The sequence below is a fragment of the Anas acuta genome, chromosome 12, assembly GCF_963932015.1.
Source record: "Anas acuta chromosome 12, bAnaAcu1.1, whole genome shotgun sequence".
In the NCBI taxonomy this organism is placed as follows: domain Eukaryota; kingdom Metazoa; phylum Chordata; class Aves; order Anseriformes; family Anatidae; genus Anas; species Anas acuta.
Window position 1 is genome coordinate 9772343 of NC_088990.1, and position 19160 is coordinate 9791502.

Genomic DNA, 19160 nt, shown 5'->3' on the forward strand with positions numbered 1-19160 from the left:
TGGGCTATGAGTTATCACACTGGACCATGTGTAAATTTAAAAACAAACAAACAAACAAACAAACAAAGAACACAAAACAAAAACACAAAGTGAAACATATCCAAACCAGAAGGAAATCTTGTTATAATTTACTCTGGGAGAAGTAACAACCTACTGGTACAGTTTCTTTTAAAATCCTAAACCCTGGCCCAAAAAACGTACTCCAACTAGAAAAGACTGGAGCAGTTAGGGCATAAGGTTTAAAGCATCTAGTGAGAAACTGCTTTGTTTGCAAAGCACTGTCTACACGACCAACAGGCAATCTGCAAAAACAAATGAGGTCAGGGATCAGTTATTTCTCATTTCTCCTTACTCGACGGTTTCCTTAGAAGAGTAAAGTAAGAGCAGGTGGCAGCAGGTAGAAATAAACAAATAGAGAATCTGGCTGGAGCATTAGAGCCATGTCCCAGGAGAGCCCAGAGTACTCTGACTAGGAAAGCAAGAGAACCTCAGCAGCACAGTAAAGAGGACAGCTGACTAGGGTCATCAGTGAGAAGTGGCCGGAGAAACCTTTTAGATGTGGTTGAAGATGCTTCTGGAAAATGTGAAAGATCGATCCTTGTACAAAATAAGGATCATGAATGAAAGTGAGGAAGAGCTAGAATTCCAGAGTAAGTGAAGAGAAAAAAAATTAGGAAACTGCATTGCTGCAGAGCTATGACAGAACGTACACATGGCTGCATTCACACTGCAAGGCCATGGTGGAATAGATCAGTCATGTCTAGGAAGGCATGAATAACTGCTTTCTTTTTGAGGAAAAGGTAAGAGTGAACCCGTTACAAAGTTTCCAGCTCAGCTCTATTATATTCTAAATATACTCTAAACTAGCATGCTGTGTCCCTGCCAGTCCTCCTTGCTTATTCTGTCCGACTGCTGCTGAAGAATCCTAAAAACCTAAAGACTTCATTAATGCACAGTTGCCACAGGATTATTTTGTAATGCTATAGATGATTTTCTTTATTGCTTCATGCTGAATCCTCTTGAGATGTGGCCTCCTATACGTTCATTCTGATATGCTGACATTCAACAGGCACATTTGATTGCATCACTCCCTTTGACAATCACACTTTATTTTTATAACTTTGCTACTACTCTACCTTAATTCAGGGCCACCAATTTGGAGAGTGAAATAACCACTCACAGTAGGTTGACCCTTGACTTGAGAGGCTAGTGCAGGAAAAAGTTTAAAGTACAGTCACCATAACAATGCAAACACCTGTTTGGCAAGAGGTTTCTTCCGTGAGTCACTGCAGGTGTAAAGATTTTATTACTCATGATCACACCTGTTGATGCACATGTGCCAAAAATCAGGAATAGCTAGATGGAGGAATTAAAATAAGAGGTTATGGGGCATACTCTGCTTTCAGATAGAGCAATATAATTCCAAAGTTAGATGAGCTTTAGTAAGCTCATTTAAATTATTTTAAACTGTAGCTGCTACAAACAAGTACAGAATTTGGCTAAACACAACAGAGCACTGTTCAAAAACTCTCACAAAACCCTTATAGAAAGATTCTACTTCCTAGAAAGTTATATACTAAATATTGGATATATTATTTGAATATATGCAAGAAATGTACACAGCAATACAAGCAACTTTGTAGATGTCCTAACATACAAGGGACAGGAACAAATGTAGCTGGATTTAGGTTATGCTTTCATCCCCAGGACATAGGTGTTGTCAGGCTTATGCTCATCAGCTTTTAAGGGACTCAAAAAATCCAGATGTTATTTCACACACACGTGTGTAAAATGTCACAGCTTATCCCCACAGATTCAGCTAAGCTCATAGATCAGCAGGTTTTTCTCACTTTCTTAATGCACTGTCCCCCTCCCCCTCCAAGGAAATCCTGGCAACCCTACAAAGTACATTTTTAATAGAACCACTACATTCTTGAGGTAACGGCAATGTCTGGGATAAAACTGAACTTATTTACTGCACATCAGCTGAAATGCTTCCACACGCATTAATTTTAGTCTTAATTAGGTTAAATTAAGATCCCTTTACTTTGCTTGAATGATAATAGGGACACTATTAATAGAGTAGCTCTGTGTCATCCAGAACAGGAGCTCCAGAAGCAAAGCTGTTGAGATGTAAAATTAGGAACAGCTCACAACACAACTCATCTCCAAGGAGGGCCAAATGTCAAAGCAAACTGCAGAGCAACAGTCATTCCAGATGATCTGCAAAATATGCTGGAAATGTTTCTGCACTCTAAAAGAGAATGTACTTACGTTGGCTCTTCTGAGACTGTTCTGGTCTCTTCCATTTCATGTGCCTGTTTAAACCATGGCAATTTTGCTTCCACAGGACTTTTTTCTGTTAGAGAAAGAGAAAACAAACACCTCAGCAATTCCTCCAAAAATAAAGCAAGTAGTAGATACTAGCATTATTCATCTTAACATTTCACACTTTACATTGCCTATTGATCTAATGCTTATGAATAAAGATATACTGGATAATAAAATAAAATTGATTAGGAAATTTCTTCATGATGTTTGAGATCCATCCTGACACTATGCTTTACTGATAGGGTACCAGTAATCCAATTTTATTTCTATTTAATCTTCGACTTCTTTCCTACATCTTCCCCAAGTACAAGCAGTTTCTATTAGATTGTAGCTTATATTTCAGTGTAGTGAGTTATCATCATAACCTAAGTTTGTAGCTGAAAAAGAAGTCAGAACAAAGCAAAAACACGTTATTCTGCAGATGGAGTGGCTTCATTAGATTTTCATGTGAAATGTTATTTTTGCTAACCAAGTTAGCCAGCTTTACCAAAATTACAATTCACCATAAAAAAAAAAAAAAAAAAAAAAAAATCTAGCATCTTTTATCTGTCTGAACATCCTAAACTTCTGTGATTCTTTTCTTGGGATACTGTTAGATAGTTGAGGATGTCTACCTCAAACATCCTAAGTGAAATCACAAAAGGTTCTTAGAATTTCAGTGCTGGTTTCTACCTCATGGTTTAACTCTGGATTCTTTGTGCTTGAAGAATTGTCTGGAATCTGAAAACATTGTGTAGAGAAACATAAGGTCATCTACAGATAACCTGCACCTTTTCTGTGTAAATTTTTATGGTGAATGTCTGAAATGTGGGGGAAAAAAAGGAGAAAGTAGCACCAACCAAAATTTTCTGGGCCCAGAGGGAGAGAAATTAGCAAGGGACAAGACATACTACTTCCTCACCACCAGCCCAACACATACACCTTTGTTTTTCCTTTCACCTTCACATCTGCTCTTTTATGCCCTATCAACTCTTTTAGAGAGTGTGCCATTTCATTCACCAGGCATTTTACATATACAAAAATGGAGAAGAGAGAAAGAAACCAGTTTGTCTATAACTCAATGAACCGATGAAGCCCACTGAGAATCTTGACACATTTCATGAGATGCAAGCAAACAACATCCCAGATGATACATACAGACTATCATTCCCATTTCAAGTGTTACTGAACAACTCTTCCTCACCATCTTGAACTCATTAATTCTGGTTTTCCCGGTTTGATCAAGCTGTATAGATCTGGTTAGTATGTTCACTTCATGACAGTCTGACCACATTATCAGCAAAGAATATCAGCAGGACACTTTTCCTAGCACCAGTAATTAAAATGCCTATTTCTGCCAAGACTGAAATAAGTCCTAGTAAATTCCAGCTTCTGGCATTTCTGAAAGGTTACCAGGGGCTTTTAATTCTCTTAACAAAAATGTAAAACAATAACAGACCCAGACAAAATTCCAGTTACCTCTTGGCTTGTAACACGGTATTGGCACGATGCACTCTTCTTTTATGTGAAGTTTAAGTTGTGGATTACAGCCACCGACATGCTGCCCACGGTGGTCAATACACAGCACTACTCGGTAACGTAAGCCTCGGCCACATGTGACTGTGCACTGCAGGAGACAATGTAATCATCTCATTCTCTCTCTTTTTTATTCTATTTACAGATACTGACAAAAAGCAAGTTTGAAGTACTGGTATGTTCTCTAAAGTCTTTCCAGAATTAATCAGATATCAGAGACATGTGAATATGACCTTGCATTGCTAGGTGAATAAAAAGAAGGTTGATGCTGGAAAAAATGCCTAAGTTTTGGGAATACAAATGATTTCTTGGGGTTCTATAAAGCTTATCTGATTGGCAACAGTCTAAAACAGAAGTGGCTATGTACTGAGAATATGCTCTCTCAGAGTGGTCATTTTCAGTTTAAACTGGGTCAGACGTGCTGCAAGAACTGTTTCTTCACTGCATGTCAGTGATGTCATTTGGATGAACTAAGGAATTATAGAAGCGTTGAGCTATCTGACTGTATCAGATAACTACAGCCAAGATAAGTTGGCTTTATGTTCTTGTTCTTATAATGAAAGGTAAGAATGCTGGAAAATTACCCTTGCAGACATGTCAGCCCCTAGACAGCCATGCCTTTAGCTATTATATGGAGTGAAAGATTACATTTATCAAGAACTGAGAGACAAACAACCTGATTGCAAAGGGGTCTGACCTCTGACTCTAATTTCTCCTCCGTGTAAAGCAAGAATTCAACAGGCATAAATAATTCTATGTGCTTTTCTCTACACAGACACGTTAACTCTTTTTTATTATCAGGCCAAGTTACTTAGCACAAACTTCTCCTAGTAAGTGCTATGAATTATGCTTGCTTTTTTTTTTTTTTTTTTCAGTAGCCCTGAGCTCACAAATACACGGTAACATAAGAATACAGGATTTCTTTAAGAGAAAAAAAATAATAAAAGTAATAATAATTATCATAATGGTCCAAATTGCTTTTCAACTTACTTGAGACCATTCCATTGCCACCCATTTAGGACAATCAAACAGATTACAGGTCTGAATGACTTTGGGTTTAGGGGCATACATGCATTTCCATTCTTCCACTTGCAGAATCTCTCCATGTATGGTCTCCTCTACACACACAAAACTTCTCCTCTGAATACCACCTCCACAGGAAACAGAACATGCAGTCCAAGGGTTATGTTCCCACCTGGAAAAAGAACTCATATATATTAAAAACAAGGCTATTTTTTATTTCTCTAAACTCTTTTAAAGTGCAAAATACCGATTCCAACATTAGCACAATTAAAGCTCACTGATATTTTGTTGCTTGATTCTTACCACACACTGAATATAAATACATTGAATTAGACTTAACTTGCATTATTCCAGACTTAAATTCATGTGCAAAACGAGAAGACAAACAACTATAAATTTAAGTAAGTTTCCCAAAATAACTGAAAGTCTAATTCTCACATATATGTTAAAGACCCTAAATATACCGAGTTTGATTACTGGAATGATTTTCTTGCAAATAGTCTACATCACCTAAAAAGAATATTTTTCACAGTTACTTTACATGGTCACATTGTACTTTTCTTACCATTGTCAGAGACAAGACCTGAGATTATATGAAGTCCAAAGACAAAGACAGAACTGGCTGTGCTGGCTGAGGTTGTTATTGCCCACTGTTGCTCATTGCTGCCCACATTATGCAGACTACCCTTAAAAAATCTGTTCATGAAAGAATTTTTATGGCAATTCTAATACTTGCTTTAGACAAAATCAGCTATTCAGCTATTTCAACTCAAACTGTCTTCATCCATAAGGACCCTGAACAAATTAAATTGCGACAGGTACCATTTGGCTGGTCACCACTGCAGTTCTGCAAGAGTTTTCCACCCACATTAAAATGCCATTGAATGAGTTTGTATTCATATTTTCCAACTTGTTTCAAGTAAAAGGCAGCTATTCTTCCATTTCAGCCACTTCAGCTAACCTAGCTGATTTCTCCTGAAGCAAGGAGATACAGAGATCAAGGAAAACTCACACAGCCCTGCCAACGAGAAGGGCTGTGGGGTAATAGCCTCCAACAGAAGGATGAAAAACAACTTGGTTGGGAGGGAATGTCTTCAAAATGGACAGTTGTGCACAGTCTTAGACCTAGCTATGGCAAAGATGGAAATTACTGCATGTTCTGGATTGAGAACATGGATGTTTTTAGGTTACAAGCTTTGTTTCAGTTATTTCTTGATCTTAGCATGAATGTACATTTAAGCAACCACTTTGCAACAAAAATTAACCTTAGTGTTCCAGCTCTTGCCACTTTTACACATTACAAGTGTCTATATCCTTTACCTATAGTTTAAAGTCAGCCCCACAAGATTTTTTTCACCCTTCACTTTCTATCTTGCTTTCTTTCCATCAGCTACCCAAACTAAAACCATAACTATGGGAAATGGTTGAGTTTTGCAGCACACGGTCTTGTTTAAAAATAATTTGTACTGACAATCGCAGGGGCTCAGAAAGGATCATAATAAAAAAAAAACAAACAAACACATATCTGTTATAAAAAATGGACACAACACAACAACTACTATAATACCCCTCCAAAATCAATTCTTCAAGATGAACTATCATAGAGGAAGTCAGAATTTTGGAGCAGATGAGACAGAGGCCTATAAATCAAAGGCAAATTTAAGTAATTATTATCCATTTTCTATGATGGTAGGTAAATCAAGGATACTTCCTGTTTTAAGCAGCTCTTTAGACTGCCTATAAAAACATATTAATCATGCTTAAGGTCAACAGAAGAATGAGTATGAAACATACAGCAAGCCATGGAACATTAACCATAGAATATATACTCAAAACCATTCAGAATAAAGCTAAATGCCTAAACATCAATATCATATCACTAGTGTAAAATATATTTGAAGAGGAAAAACTACACTTTTCTTTCTTTGATTTAAATGAATGACCATTGTTAAGTCATTTTCTTCCCCAAAAAGAAAAAAGAAAAAGAAAAAGTCAGGAACTAAAGAGCAATTAACTGTTCAATGAATTAGCAGCTCATGGATTTATATATGTAAGGCTCACTGTGCTATATGTAATACTAGCCTCACAAGTGTTTATAGCATAAAGTTTTATAGTTGTTTTTCTTTATCTCATCAGTTTCGAACACACTCCAGATCCCATACTCCCATAAGCATTTTCAAGATGGAGTGAGGTCCATGGCTACTGGGGAAAAGGGGGGTCTTGGGCAAGCAGTCAAGGAGATACTTTCCAGAACCCACAGCTGTCAAGGGATCCTCAACAGTCCAACAAGTCTGAAATAAATGGAGGCATTCCAAAAGCTTTAAAAGAAAATTTTCATCCTGGGAAATTTTTCTATTTATTTCAAAAGAATTCTCCATCTGTAAAAATATTTCAGTGGGGCATTTACAACTCTAGCCACAGGAGAACTCTTTCAAGATCTTGCGGTGCGCACCATGACTTTCCCACAACTTCCTCGTGTGAATGGGAAAGTAGTGGTAAATGCCACAGGACTGCAAGGCAGCCCTGCACATGGCCCTTGTGTTATGTAGGAGGTGTGATGTATGACTGCTGGTCAAGGTGAGGGAGCCTGTACAGCTTTGCTCAAGTATATCTACAATACTGATTTTGTGCCTGCTTTGCAAGAACAGTTTTGAGTTAGCATGTGAACAGGTAAGAAAAGACAAAGCAGAAGGAAAATGTGGAAAAAGGCCCAGCAGAACTGATGTAGACTGATGCATTATGCATATGCAAATATATATAGATACATATATATACACACATATATGCAAATATATGCAATATATTTATATTGCGTATATATTATAATGCAATTACTTTACAGGCAACAGCACTGAAGCAAGACTTCTGTCCACACTGAATCAGGTTCACATCATCATGCAAGCACACAAACTGTTTCAGCTGCCGTTTTCTTTCAGTAATTCCAAAAAGATAGGGTGTTTTTACACCTCTGGTGTGTTTCCTTAGGTGCCCTCCCAATGAAGGGACCCAGTGAATCAGCCCGCCCCATTTCCTCTCTTTCCATCCTGATGGCATCAACACTGCACCCTGCTTGTCTGTCTGCCGCTATTTTACAGTTCTTACTCCTGAGCACTGACCTATCAGGAAGACCATGATACCTTCTGACAGTACACACTGGGGTGCTGAAATGAGGCAGGCCTTCGTCTGCAGTTCTCAATGTTTGAAGTCAGAGAACCTGCCCACAGCTTTATCACAGGCATGATCTATCTCACCACAGTATCATGCAAACATGCTGAGCACAGTAAAGCATAGAAAGGGGATTAAATTTCTCTTCTAACTGTTCTTCAAGCTCTGAGTAGTTCAGAAGATAAAATACTTGTGTAAATAAGTTGTGCTGACTTCCAGAGGATATGGGAAGCACAAAGGAACTTAAATTGGCAGAAGAAATGGAAGGAGAGAGAGACAGAACAATTATGGAACTTTACAGGATAAAGCTGTAAAGGAAAAAATCTCAATTTATGTATGAAAGCCAAAATACATCACTGGACAGCAGATCCACAGCAAGCGTAAATTGTTACAGAAATAAACTATGGCCATTTATATCAGCTGTAATCAGTAGCTCTACTGAGCCATGCAAATCTATGATTTCATTCATATTACTTCATATCTTCACTCCTTTAGAAAAATATACATTATTCATTTCCTGGTATACTAGAGCAGAGCTTCAACTGGGATAAATACACATCTAACTCCATTGACTACAATTCTTTACATTAATAGTAAGTCTAGCTCAATGCTTTTTTAGTCCTAACATCCTTCACAAAACATTTAAACCTTCCAGAGAAGCTTTGCAATCCCATGATTGACGCAGGTGAAAAAAAGCAATAAAATGCAACAAACTGCTCAGATGACAATTTTAGGCAATAGACATTCAGACAACTCAGTATCTTTAAAATGCCGTGTCAGCCTTGAAGTCACTAAATAGAATGTAGATTTAAATAATAAAAAATAAGATCTTTCAAGTGAAGAGGAAGTGAAGAGTCCTTTAACATAGGAAGACCAGTTGTATAAGTGAATATATTCACTGCTTACAGCTTTAAACTAAAAATCTTTCAGTAAGAGAATCCATGGATGTATTTTAAAAGAGATGTTCTTCTTGACAGTACAACAGGGGTAGGAAGTTAGGGGAACAACTCTTTATTCTGAAGTCTTTTAAGTCAATGTTTTCAAGAGCAACATATTAAGCTCTTACTGTTAAGTTAATTGTCCAGAGCATATTGAAATAACTCATTAGCTTCAAAACTGAAGTTCAAGACTATGTTATATGCTTGCTCTCCTGTACAACAACAACAACAAAACAGAAGATGATTTTCCACAATCTTAGTACTCAAAAAGTATATTTGCAGTCAAAACTGTGCTAACACTGACACACATGCTATTCTGATTATACATACCGAGGAAGTGGCTGGAAGTGATCATAGGGCATGATTTCTTTAAATCCATCACTGTCAACAAAATAAATATTGCATGATTATTTCTCATACCCAAGACTATACACTAAGTACATACTCAACATGATCTTGCTTAAAGTAAGCAATTTCCAAAGTGAAATGATGGAATCTTATATTTGTTATATTACCCCTGTAGCCAGCAATGACTGGTATAATCTTAACTGTTCTGCAGGGATAGAGAACTATTCACCACACAGTTTCTTCATTTCATTCCACCCCAAAAAATAAAAAAAAATAAAAAAAAAATAAATAAGGAAACCTTCAGCAGGATCACTGAAAAATAAAATTCTCTATCTGTGCTACTTTATTAATAAGAAAATTCTCGCACGTATGTGATGAAGGCCTGTGAAGAACATAAGTAACAGTGAAATAAATGCATTGCAGGATTCATTCTAGATAGGTCTGAACGGTGCTTTAGCATCCTTCTAGAGCTGTTTACTATGAATCGCACAGCATAAAGCCTTACTTCCAATACTACAAAATATGTTATTATATCTAGTAGTACTTCCTTTTTTTCTGTCTACATAAGCTAAATGTGAAAGGAAAAAGCTAATTATCCTTCTCTAATTTTCCTGTTCCAAGTTTGTAATATTTGGCAACCACAGCCATTAAACATTATTGAAGTCATACCACTCCATAGAGTGATCAACTCTCCAGGAAAAAATCTTGAAAGCCTGCACATCTATAACAGTTAGAGGTCACTATCAATGATTATGTTCAACAGGAATGAAAGGAAATGGACAGTTTAGCTATAGGAAATGAAATCCATTGAGAGTGTTTCCTTTTCTTCTTGCATATAAGTCTAGTTCGGCCAGCTGGCATATTAATGTGAGGTTCTGGGACTTGATACTGCTATGTTATTTTAAGATTCTTTAGCACAGCCAGGAAACCTCACCAGACAATCCAAAAGTTAGTTTGAAATACTGTAGTGCAATTCAATACAATTTATATATACTGTAGCCTTTATAATTTGGCAATAATATCCTGTGGCATTTGTACCACAAATATATTTATTTTGAATATTTTTTCCTATTCTTAATGTAATAGTAATAACACCAAAAACAACACAAAAAGCATATACACACACAAACAATAAACCACAACCATCAAATCAACAAAAGCCCTAAACTATTGACAATTCCATGGTACAAATAAAGAATGAGATTTTTTGTTAATGAATAAACCAAGATAAACCAGAAAAAAAAAAAAAAAGCTTGTATGATGACTGAGAACTAGAGCTACTCCCTGTCTTTAATGAAAAATTCTGAATAGCAGCATCGATAAAATTGAAAAACAGGCAAACAATCATTCCTTCTCACAAAACCTTACAAAATCTTCATGCTAGTGCCTTTGCAATCAGCATAATAAAGAAGGTAGAATTAGCCCTTGAACAAAGGCAAACTGATATTTGCAGTATCTATGCAAAGCGAAGTCTCCTGCTGTACAGCACTTAAGTGGCACAAACCCACTTATAATGGTGACAGACATCAGCCTTTAATGTATGCAATAATCAACCAAGACTGCATAGTCTTAAAGGTGAAAAGAACCCAAATCAAATATATACAACTGCTTGTTCCTTAGTAACTGTCTATAGCACACACTTACATTTATTTCTCATACAAACCTAGAAGGACAGGGATCCATGTTGCATTCTTTTAGCTTGGGCTTTGGTTTCTTATTTTCTGGATAATAATGACAATAATGATCGGGAACAACACGCTTCAGGCGAATATCCATACATTCAGCGGAATTAAGCTGATAACCTAATGCAGAAGCAAAAATAAAATATGGTAATGGAGATAAATTAAAGCAGGTTTTGTTGTTCTTGTTTCTTTTTTTGTTTTTCCTTCTCAAACAATTTGCTGTCCATTTCATTAATTTCCAGTGTTACTTTCCCTTGGTTTGCTTTCAGACAAGGAAACACTGCACAGGAATGTGCTGGACTATGTCTTCATTTCAGGTTATTCAGTCTAACAGTGATGTTAACCTAGCCTAACACTAGATAGACTGACACGTAACTCTAGTAATACTGTAAGGATACAAGTGAATGCATGCATATTTCTGTGACACAAGTATACGTGTAATGGTGTAGCTCACCTGTCACAAGGTTGAGCCTACAGAGTCATACAGTTTTACTACACATTCCACAATTCCCCCAAGGAGGAGTTACCAGATATGTTAATAAGAGCTTTATTACATGGTCATGAATGCTAAAAACAAACAAACAATCAAACAAAAACACCCACCAACTTAAAACAGAAGGACAGAGGAATTGAAGAGGAGATCCAAAATCTTTGTTAAGTTAAACCACAGAAAACCAAGAAATAGTTTCAAGAACATTCCTAGTTGAAGAGCCAACAAAAGAAAACTTGAAGTAACTACTTGGTGAAAAAAAAAAAAAAAAAAAAAAAAAAAAAAATCCATGTGGAAAGACTGGTTAACAGAAGGGATCTGAGTTTTATAAACCACTAGGTTTCTTTTTTGGCTAAGAAAAAAAGACTCATTCAGAAGAGCTGACTTGGACTTAAAATGAGGAGAGGAGGAGGATGTTCTGGTATGTGCAAAGAAAAAAAAGTTCGAAACCACAAGAATGAAAATCCAAATGGAGTCAATAAACTAACAGTGCAAGTGCCAGTGTCTACTGAAATTGCTATAGTATCATATATCAATAGCTTCATTTCTGTGTCTCTTGGCTGATTCAAAGTGTCATCGTGCTTGAGGGTGATAACCATAAAGAAGAACTAAGCAGTTCCAGTGCTCAGAGCATGTTCCTGTTCTTGTAAGCACTGAAAGTATCCAGGAGATATGCCATTTGCAAACAAGGTTAATACAATTTTAAAATGTTCTTGCTCATTCAAGCTTGACTGTGTTTTCTGACGTGTCCCTGTCACACTCCTCCTTCCTACACATGAAGATTACAGAACAAAATGTAGAAGAATTCAGTTGAGGAATGGTGGTGCAGTGATTCCAAGTCTCTGTTATGAGGAACTTTTTCTTTTAGTGCCAGTGAGAGATGCCAAACACAATTTGGATACCAAATCGGCGTTAGATAACAGGTTTAATCAGGCAGCTGTAATAAAACTTGCCTGCATGCCTCAGTAATATGCCATTCCTAACACTGCTGCTTTCATGGGTAAGCAGTAGCTTGGTTTTGAGCTTTTTGACTCACTGGCCTCTCTCTGAACTGCCATTAAGAGTGTCAAGCTCTGTTGATTAAGACACAAGCTTCATATTGTAGACACACAGCCAAAAAGCCACAAAGTAGGGCACTGAAAACAAGGACTAATTTCAAAGAGATTAACATATGCCTAGAATTTTCAAACCATAACACTGGTCTGAATAAGGCCATATCTGAGCCACTAACTTTGTGTTTACATGCAGTCCTCAAAAATAACTGCGAAGCTTTATACTTCTTGCCTTGTCACATAGATTAGGTAAAATTCATAAATACAATTAATTGGAATCATCAGAGAATACGTATTGCCATTCACATGTCCAGTAAGTGTTCCAATTCAGGAGACCAAGTATCTTTTAAGATATAGTAGTTTCACATGGAACCACACATTTATATTGTGTTTCAGACTGAAGTGAGGTGCAAGTGCCAAAGTAGATGGTCCATCAAAAGATCCCCAGACTCTTTACTTGTGCCTTAAACATCTTTGATGCTTTTTACTCATGTCCCATGCAATTATTTAAACCATGTGTGTACTCTTCTCAAAAATCACTACACCAATATCACTAAAGGATCTCTCAGTTTGTTTTACAGGTGACCTGGGTAATGCTGGCTGAAGTTAAATAGCTACCTGTGATGTCAAAAACTCCTCTCAACACAAGGCCATGCTTCTTCCAGAACGAGATATGACAAACAGGGGACTAGGCTGGATAAGCAGTAGCAAAGCAGACCAGCACTTTATCAAAGCATTGTATAAACTGTAGTGTTTAAGTCAGGACTAGAAGCTACAACATACTACCTTCTGCTCTAACTACAGTCATGACCACGTGTCTAGGACCAGACAGTCACACAGCTAGTAGATGGTAGTCCTTAAATTCTATTTATTATTCTGCATTCTGTGTAACTAATTTCTAAACTAAGTGTTAAAAAACTCAACTTCATGTCTACCACCATGGCTAGAAGTGCCTTCTTTTAACCTCTGAATTATCTTTATTTTCTCCTTTAATTTCTTTGTTTACTTTCCTAAAGTATCTTTTAGGAATCAATATTTTCCACTCTGAATCCCATATTGTTCTGGTTTCAGTTAGGACAGAGTTAATTTTCTTCCTAGTAGCTGGTAGAATGCTATGTTTTGGCTTAGGATGAGAAGAGTGCTGATAACATGCTGATGCTTTAATTGTTGCAGAGCAGTGCTTACACCAACCAAGGACGCTTCTTGCTCTGTCCTGCCAATGGGCAGGCTGAGGGTGCAACAAGAGCTGGGAGAGGGCAGACCCAGAGCAGCTGACCCAAACTAGCCAAAGGGGTATTCCACACATCTGACATCATGCTGAACAATATATAAGGGTGGCTACCTGGGGGAGGAGGGCCGGACTGCTCGGGGTTAGGCTGGGCATCAGTCAGCAGGTGGTGAGCAATTGCATTGTGCATCACTTGTTTTGTACACATTATTAGTAGTAGTACTATTATCATCATTATTGCTATTATTATTATTGTTATTATTTTTTTCCTGTCTTAATGAACTGTCTTTATCTCAACTCACAGGCTTCACTTTCCCATTTCTCTCCCCCATCCCAGAAAGAGAGGCAGGAGGGTGAGCGAACGGCTGTGTGGTGTTTAGCTGCCGGCCAGGTTAAACCACGACACATATCTTTATATCTTAATCAAAGATCTTACTCAAGTGATCATTCCTTATGAGAGCTTGACTTCTGGTAATAGAAGATGAAAAACTTTTCTCATACTAACTGAACCAACTTACCTGCTACTCTGGCACGTATTTTTCTGAAGAACTACCAGTGTGCAAAGAGCCACAAACATTTCAAATAATAAGATGTAGATGAAAGTTGTAGGTCAGCCACTTTCAATCTTCACCTGTAAACACTTCTGAAGAATTACCATTACTTACCTCCTCCACATGTCACTGTACAGGGGAAGAACTCAGTTTGTCTCCACTGATGACTGATAGGTTGATAGAAAAAGAACTGAACCACACTTTCTTTGGATCCAGAGTACCTGGTCTAGAGAAATTTCCATTACAACACATGTGTATATTGTACTCCACTGTTCATGACATTTCAAAACATAATTCATATGTAACAACAGTGCAGACAGTAATATGACAAGAGGCATATAACCTCTAGAAATGACAGAGTAACAGTAAATTTAAGTTTCCAATGGTCAAACTCTTGTATATTACTTTGTTTTTCAAAATTTTCAAGGTACTAATACGACTATTTGATTATCAATCCTTGCTTGGCAAAGCTCCCAGTTGTGTTCTTCTTCTTTATCTCTTTATCAGCAAAATATTAAAAATTTGCTGGAGGGGAAATGTAAAACTGACCTAAACATACTATTTCATATTTAGGCAGGTATTACCGCACTTGTCATATCAAAAGTGAAGAATAATAAACATCACTGAAAGCCAATTTCTACAGCAAAACATATAAAGGCAAGTGGCATGGTAATACTGAAATACATGCAATTTCCAGTGGAAAATTGTATGACTACCTTCCTTTGGCAGTTATTGATACATTTCTACTTAAAAAAAAGAAGTACATATATGATGCAAGACATCGATATGTGATCTGTGTATAAGAGAATTAGAAAAAGTAGTTGGATCAGCAATGTCTAAAGGAGATTTTAGGGTGCTGCTGGAAGCAATGTTCAGATTCAGTAGGTGGCAGTCTTCAATTGGATTAACATCAATCCAGTGCACAGGACTATGCTTTTACTCTTTCAGTAGTAGTTAGAAAAGTCCTGGACATTTTTCCATTAAAGATGCCATAGTACTTTCTACCACACTAAAAATGTTAACCTCATAACATTTTAATTTGTCTGGATATGCTTACTATAAATTAATTCTGGGCTTTAGTTAAGATTTCTTATTTGCTATGTAAAATATTTTGTTGTATTACTATAACCTGATGGACCGCTGCCTACTCTGTTACAGATACTTGCAATATGTTAGTAGACTTGTACACACATACACATATCGCACCTTCATAATGAAATCTGCTCCAAGAGGTCCTTGGATCTTTATGATTTCCCTGTCTGTACTCTTCTGAAATTCAACAGTTGTATTTTCTATTTCAAATGTTCCAGGAGCATCAAAACTGTGTTCTCCTTTTTCTCCTTGTAGTGTCTTTGACTCTATAACTAGGGAAGAAACATGCAACTTGTAAATTTAAACAGGATATTTTCTCTTTTCAAGGAACTCAGAGAGTAGTGTTTGTAACTTTGTGTTGCAAGAAGTAGCAGTATAAATGCATTAAAAGAACATACAGAATATCTGTGAGACACTTCAGACTATAGGCTGATGCATGATTGCACGTGTCAATACAGGATCATACTAACCTTTCATACCAAAAGCACCTCTAAGACTGTTTTTCCTAGAGCAAGCACTCTACACAGTTTAAAGCCATACATTCAGCAGAACATGCTTAAACTCACAAAATGGATAGAACTAATACAAAGAAAAATAACTTATACTTGATGCAACTCTAGAGTAGCAGTTTCAGCAATTGGTCTCCAGAGAAGCCTGAATGGCATCAAACTCACTGCTCACCTCAATACTTTTATCACTCTACCCATTGCAGAGGTCATTAACTTAACTCAAAATATTTCCCATGTTAGCAAAAAACAAGGCCAGGAGGTCAGTAGCTGCAGCAATGCCTGATGTATGTCCCCTTCTCTGAACAGGTGGTGATGAAAACCCTTTTTGTGCTGTTCTGCATTCCTTGGAAACAGATTAAACTAACAGACCACAACCTCCAGAAGACAGATGAAGGATTTTAGGATTGAGTCATTTCCAGCAAACTGACTGAACTATAAGCTGACAAAGCTAAAGGAAGATACTCATAAGGAAGGCAGAATTTCTGGGATCTGCATAATAAAGTGTATGTGCACAGCAAGACATGACTTGAAATACACTGGTCTGGTAACAATCCATCAAGGCAGTTTATGAGAAAGGCATGGACTACATATTACTATAAGCAAGCTCAAAAAGTGTTTTTATTTTAATAATTTTAAGTGAAGCTGCTCTTTCACCAACTTGTGCTCATTTGAATTTATGGATGCAGAGACTGCTTTGTTTATAGCTCTACTAACTTTGCAGCTATAAATCCAAGAATTCAGGTGCCACAGACTGACATGTGGGTCAGTGGCCAATGTGGCCACTGCAGTACTACTCTGCAGGATTTTACCCACGTCAGGTGAATGCTGGCATGGGAATCTCACCTGAAGGCTCCACCTTCATCAGGACTACTAGCAATAGGCCAACTTTATGTCTGCTGTATCACTGATTTTTCCAGCTAGCCATTTCCTCTATACTTTCATTATGTTGCATAAAGGAGAGCAGACAATACTACTATAAGCCTGTCATGGATAAAGGTGTATAAGAATGGAGTAGTTTCACACCAATAAATACTGCACAGGCAGGACAAAAATAGAAATACTAATCTAAAGCATCTTCATACTTTGTTCAAATGTTGTAAGTTTATATTGTATAAATTATGCAGACACGGTTACAATGACCGAAAGCATGTTTACATTATATAATGTGCATAGACATATCCCCAGAGACAGGATCAGATAAATTAGACTTTCTTTAGTGACTCCTCGTTTTTCTTCCTCAGCCAACAATGGCCAGTTTTCCCAACAACTATTCATTTCTTGAAAGAATTAGTTATTTTGCAATGAAGAGCATTCTTTTTTTTTCTTTTTTTTTTTTTTTCCTCCAATAAAGGCTCATAAAATCACTAATGTGGGAAAAAGATATTTGCATGACATTGAAAGAATTCCCTTGATCCCTTTTCTCTTCAGATTGATTTATGAAAACAAGTAGAAGAATGTCCTTAAAATAAGGAAGGGCTCATTTCATTTGATCACAGCCACATGGCCCCTTAACAATGGAAGAATAAGACAAACAGTTATAGGAAAGGACAAAGGATAAACTGGCAAGCAGTAGCTGATCTGTGATCAGCAGCTTAATTAAATATATATATATTCCTACAGTAATTACAAGTTGCTTAAAAAAAAAAAAAAAGCAACAACAAAAACACTCCACCGATGTTGTGAATCAGATTCAAGAACTGTTTCTATGATATCTGATACTGAATACAAAATGAAAAAGAATTTCTCCTAGTACTTTGTACCAGAACCTATGACACAATCTTACACAGTATTGAGAATGGAAAGTTTTCCTAAAGGCATATGGAAACACCTGCAAAACAAAACCAAAACAAACAAAAAACACCACCACAAAAAAAAAAAAAAAAAAAAAAAAAAAAAAAAAAACACCATAAGAATCATGAAAAATAAGAATAAGGTACAATCAAACAAATTAATTGTTTATCAGCTTCACCAAAAGCAAAACAGTGCAAGTACAACAGGGAAAAACAGGCTCAACACTTTGCCTAAACAAGAATATTCCCAAGTGTATTTGTGTAAATTCTATAAGTAGTTCACTGATTTTCTTAAAAACAGGTAAATAGCAGCATTTACAACCAATGTGAGATAGTGGAGTTTGCCCTTTTGCTTGGTGGACACCTACATAAATGCATTAAATTTTGCTTTGAAGTGATTTGAAATACCACAGATACATTAAGAATTAGGAGATATCTTAAATGATAAAATCAACCCCATAGTAATTCTAAAGAATGGTACATTGCTCACAAGCACATATAATTCCTACATCTTTCAAGAAAAATAGCTGCAGTACAGATGTCATCGTAAATTCACCAATTCTTCCAAATCAGAACTAAAATACTGAATGCCTTCCCAAAAAAAGGTTTAGACAATTCAACCTAGCTCCCTAATGAAGCAACATAAAAAAGAAGAAAATGATTCAAGAGATTCACAGCCATTTTTTGATAGTTTGAGGAAGTCTTAAGAATGCAGTAGGCTCTACAGTAATGAAGTAAACTTACAGCACTACTCAAAGGTTGTTTCACAGAAGTTGCTTGTAAAATGACTTGGAACAACACAATTTTGCTCATGATATCATCAATAATGAGTTCATAGAAAAATGGAATAAGGCAATGCTGATTGTAAAAAAAAAAAAAAAAAAAGATATGATACTTAGTAAGATAAGCATCATTTTAATTAATAGTTAGAAATAACTTATTATGCACTTTAAACTGCTAGATCTTGACAGTCAGCTTATTTCATCCTGTCTCATGGAAGAGATATAAAATTTTGCAATTTAAAAACCTGGTCCTTTTCCTTTGGGTTATCTCCTAATCTTGTTACTGAAATCAAATACAGAGGTACTCCCTCAAAAACTCAGCAGGAGCAATCAATATTGAAGATATACTAGATGTAGTTTTTAAATAAAGGATTGTTATGGAAATGTGTAAAAAGTTAACGTAAAATCTGTCAGTTTTGCAGGAAAGGGCTCTGGAGGACCAACTAGCCATGACAGTGTTGTCATTCCTTGTAAGAAATCACATACTGCCTTACCACAAGGTTTTAACTTCTTTGTCTGTACTAAAGTTAAGTGGAGAGTCACTGCTCTGTCCATAGTTACTGTGATTGGACTGTGGCTGCCTCCAGGGCATCTTCTCCACAAGAACCCTCTAGAAATTGATTTTAATACACAGGTAGAAATGCTCAGCTCCATGTGGCAGAGA

At 36.6% G+C, this 19160-nt stretch overlaps 1 protein-coding gene across 8 annotated transcripts in view; it reads right to left on the reverse strand.

Moving 5' to 3' along the window:
- Positions 1–19160, reverse strand: part of ADAMTSL3 (ADAMTS like 3) — a 188830-nt gene that overhangs the window by 46672 nt on the left and 122998 nt on the right. For all 8 annotated transcript variants that reach the window (XR_011100541.1, XM_068695210.1, XM_068695209.1 and 5 more), the window contains 7 exons: positions 15530–15687; positions 14438–14549; positions 10984–11122; positions 9303–9353; positions 4837–5041; positions 3790–3937; positions 2275–2359 (listed from right to left, as the gene is read on the reverse strand). Coding sequence is in view for 7 of the 8 variants with exons in the window: in XM_068695210.1 (XP_068551311.1) it covers positions 2275–2359; positions 3790–3937; positions 4837–5041; positions 9303–9353; positions 10984–11122; positions 14438–14549; positions 15530–15687 (898 nt within the window). In the remaining variant the exon portion in view is untranslated. The remainder of the gene's footprint in view (positions 1–2274; positions 2360–3789; positions 3938–4836; positions 5042–9302; positions 9354–10983; positions 11123–14437; positions 14550–15529; positions 15688–19160) is intronic.